This window comes from Lathyrus oleraceus, chromosome 1, assembly GCF_024323335.1.
Source record: "Lathyrus oleraceus cultivar Zhongwan6 chromosome 1, CAAS_Psat_ZW6_1.0, whole genome shotgun sequence".
In the NCBI taxonomy this organism is placed as follows: Eukaryota; Viridiplantae; Streptophyta; class Magnoliopsida; order Fabales; family Fabaceae; genus Lathyrus; species Lathyrus oleraceus.
The window spans coordinates 398266789-398270210 of record NC_066579.1 but is presented as its reverse complement, the minus strand read 5'-3'; the positions used below and the strand labels follow the sequence as shown (position 1 = coordinate 398270210).

The 3422-nt window shown below is 34.8% G+C and overlaps 1 protein-coding gene across 1 annotated transcript; it reads left to right on the top strand.

The window, feature by feature from the left end:
• The first annotated feature begins 726 nt into the window (after positions 1-726).
• On the top strand, positions 727-3086 carry LOC127074652 (heat shock cognate 70 kDa protein). The gene is made up of 2 exons (XM_051015993.1): positions 727-1141; positions 1291-3086. Exons 1-2 carry the CDS (start codon positions 919-921, stop codon positions 2928-2930), a joined length of 1863 nt encoding a protein of 620 aa, XP_050871950.1. The 5' UTR covers positions 727-918; the 3' UTR covers positions 2931-3086.
• Positions 3087-3422: the final 336 nt, after the last annotated feature.

The window sequence follows — 3422 nt, the reverse complement described above, 5'->3', positions numbered from 1 at the left end:
TCAGACCTCTCTCCTGAAAACAATTAAAACACATATTATAAAACACTACATAAAAAATTCAAATACTATTCAATATCAAATATGTGTCGTCTACTTACCTCACTGAACCATAAATGTCAAGCAATATGATGCTCGTACTTTACCAAAAGAGACGTATCGTATGACCCTCCTGAAAAGTCAATCGGTTGTGTTGCGGATGCAAATGCACCAATTTGCTCTTTCTCACCAGCCAACATCGATGGAGCGCCACGTCCTAAACCACAATCTGGAATCTTATCGTATTTGCCTCGTGTTCAAGCCATTATAAAAAAAACTAATCGAAACACTTTTTAAAAGAGTTTCGATGCGGAAAAATTCAAACATCTGAAACACTTTTGAGAAGACTTTTGGTGAAAGTAATGAAAAATCGAAAGACTTTTATGAAGAGTTTTGGTGTGTAATTTGAAAATCGAATGACTTTTGCAATAAATTTCGGTGAATTGGAGAAACCAGAATACTTACTAAATATGTTCCAATATATGAAATGTAAATCGGAAGTCTTGCAAAATGAGTTCCGATTTATAGTAATAAAATGTGTGTTTCCAAAAAAAACTTAAAATAGGACTAAAGTAAAAATAGAAAATTTTAAAAATATAACTTATTTATTGGAGCGCTTTTGGTCAAAAAAAAATTTTTTAATACAGGGATAGGTGGATAGTTAATGAAGCTAAGGGTAAAATTTTCATTCCGAAAAGGCAAGTATTTTTTCAATCCACCACCAAACCAAACAGTTACATGTTTTGCACCGCACCTGGGATTCCAAACACATGCGAAACAATAACTATATATAGTTTCAAGTATTTTACTTTTGAAGAAACCCTATAACTTTTTTCTCCAAACACAAGAAACCCTACTTCTACTACTATATCGATCTCTAATATGAAGAAAAAACAGGAAATAAATTGTGTTGTGGGAATAGACCTTGGCACAACGTATTCATGTGTTGCAGTATGGCAGGAACAACACTGTCGAGTTGAGATCATTCACAACGATCAAGGCAATAGAACAACACCTTCTTTTGTTGCTTTCACCCAAAATCAGAGATTAATAGGTGATGCTGCTAAGAATCAAGCTGCTGCAAACCCTCAAAACACAGTCTTTGGTAACTTCTACTCTTTTTTATTTATTTTAAAAGCTTGAAACCCTAACTACAAATTATTTATAACAAGTTTATAAATCTATTTAGAATTTTCATATTCGTTTAGGGATCAATCGAGCAATTAAACCTTATTCATATCTTTATTTTATCAGATGCTAAGAGGTTAATTGGTAGGAAGTTTAGTGATCCTATTATTCAAGATGATATACTTTTATGGCCATTCAAGGTCATTGCTGGTGACAATGACAAACCCATGATCATGGTTAAGTACAAAGATCAGGAAAAGCAACTATATGCCGAAGAAGTATCATCTATGATACTCACCAAGATGCGAGAAATTGCTGAGACATATTTAAAATCAAATGTTAAGAATGCAGTTGTTACTGTGCCAGCTTATTTTAATGATGCTCAGCGAAAATCCACTATAGATGCTGGTGTTATTGCTGGCCTCAATGTTATGAGGGTAATGAATGAACCTACTGCTGCAGCTGTTGCGTATGGTCTTGACAAGAGGACTGATTATGATGGAGAACGGAATATTTTTGTGTTTGATCTTGGTGGTGGCACTTTTGATGTGTCTCTACTATCTATTAAGGGTAATGTGTTTAAAGTTAAGGCAACTGCTGGAAACACTCACCTTGGAGGAGAAGACTTTGATAATAGAATGGTGAAGTACTTCGTACAAGAGTTCAAGAAAAAGAACAAAGTGGATATTAGTGGAAATGCCAAATCATTGAGAAGGTTGAGAAGTGCTTGTGAGAGGGCAAAAAGATCACTTTCTTTTCTTGTTGTTGCAACTATTGAAGTAGATTCTTTATTTCAAGGCATTGACTTTTCTTCATCCATCAATAGGGCTAAGTTTGAGGAAATGAATATGGACCTTTTCAATGAGTGTATGAAGACCGTTGAGAGTTGTCTTACCGATGCTAAGATGGATAAGGGAAGGGTAGATGATGTTGTTCTTGTTGGTGGATCTTCTAGAATTCCAAAAGTACAACAGCTATTACAAGACTTTTTTAAGGGAAAGGAGTTGTGCATGAGCATTAATCCTGATGAGGCTGTAGCTTATGGGGCAGCTGTTCAGGCCGCATTGTTGAGTGAAGATGTTAAGAATGTTCCAAAGTTGGTGCTGCAGGATGTTACACCTTTGTCTCTTGGCAGGTTAATACACGGAGATATCATGAATGTGGTGATTCCTAAGAACACTTGCATTCCTGTCAATAGGACAAGATCATATATTAGAGTTCAAGATAACCAAACCAGTGACTTGATTGAGGTTTATGAGGGTGAGAGAACAAGAGCCAGTGACAACAATTTGCTTGGTTCCTTTACTCTTTCTGGCATTCCCCCAGCTCCTCGCGGCAGCCATATCTCAAATGTTTGTTTTGCTATTAATGAAAATGGTATTTTGACTGTTTCAGCTAATAATAATGTTTCTGGAGTTTTGAACGCAATTACAATAACCAGTCACAGAGATAGATTGTCAAGTGAGGAAATTAAAAAATTAATTCAAGAAGCTGAGAAATACCATATTGAAGACAAGAAATTCCTAAGGAAGGCCGAAGCAGTGAATGCATTGGATGACTACATTTACAAAATGACGAACACTTTAAAGAAAAAGGATATTAATTTGAAGCTCTCCTCACAAGAGATCCAGCAGATTGAAGATGCAATTGCAGTGGCTAAAAACCTCGTTGACGAGAATAACAAGCTGGTTGAAATAGAAGTTCTGGAGGATCACCTAGAAGGGCTTGAGAGCAGGATGAACCACATTATAGCTAAGACTATTTAGTTTCACTAAATAAGACATGTTTGTTACTTAAACTGTTACTGTCATTTTGATATATTAACCCTGCACAAGTTGTTGAAACTGTCATGTAGGACTTTTTTATTCAATTGCACAACTTGTTGAAACATTGAAGCTATTTAAAAATAGTTACTTTTTTAACACTTTTTAAAATAAATCCACCAACCAAGTTTTAGGAAATATTTTTCTAAAGTAGGTGGAGAAATCCTAGTCAAATATGTGGCTAAAGTATTCTTATGTATGGCACGAGCTTTTGTTGAAACATTTAATGATGGAACACTTGCTAATGCGTTAAAGTTCAAGTGTGGTTAATGAATTGAAAAAACTTTAATGTTTTACATTGGACAATTTTCACACATTTAAAGTGTTTATATATGGGAAGTAGTCTCCTTGTAGTGTGTATAGAAAATTCAAATTTGTGAACGGAGAAAGTAATGTCAATAATTAATATCACATTGTATCCATCTGGCCAATTCA

What these genes read in the sequence shown, in the direction of transcription:
- LOC127074652 (XM_051015993.1), top strand. Translation starts at nt 919, where the DNA reads ATGAAGAAAAAACAGGAAATAAATTGTGTTGTGGGAATAGACCTTGGC. An exon ending in CCCTCAAAACACAGTCTTTG is followed by an intron (nt 1,142 to 1,290) that starts GTAACTTCTACT and finishes TTATTTTATCAG; the next exon opens with ATGCTAAGAGGTTAATTGGT.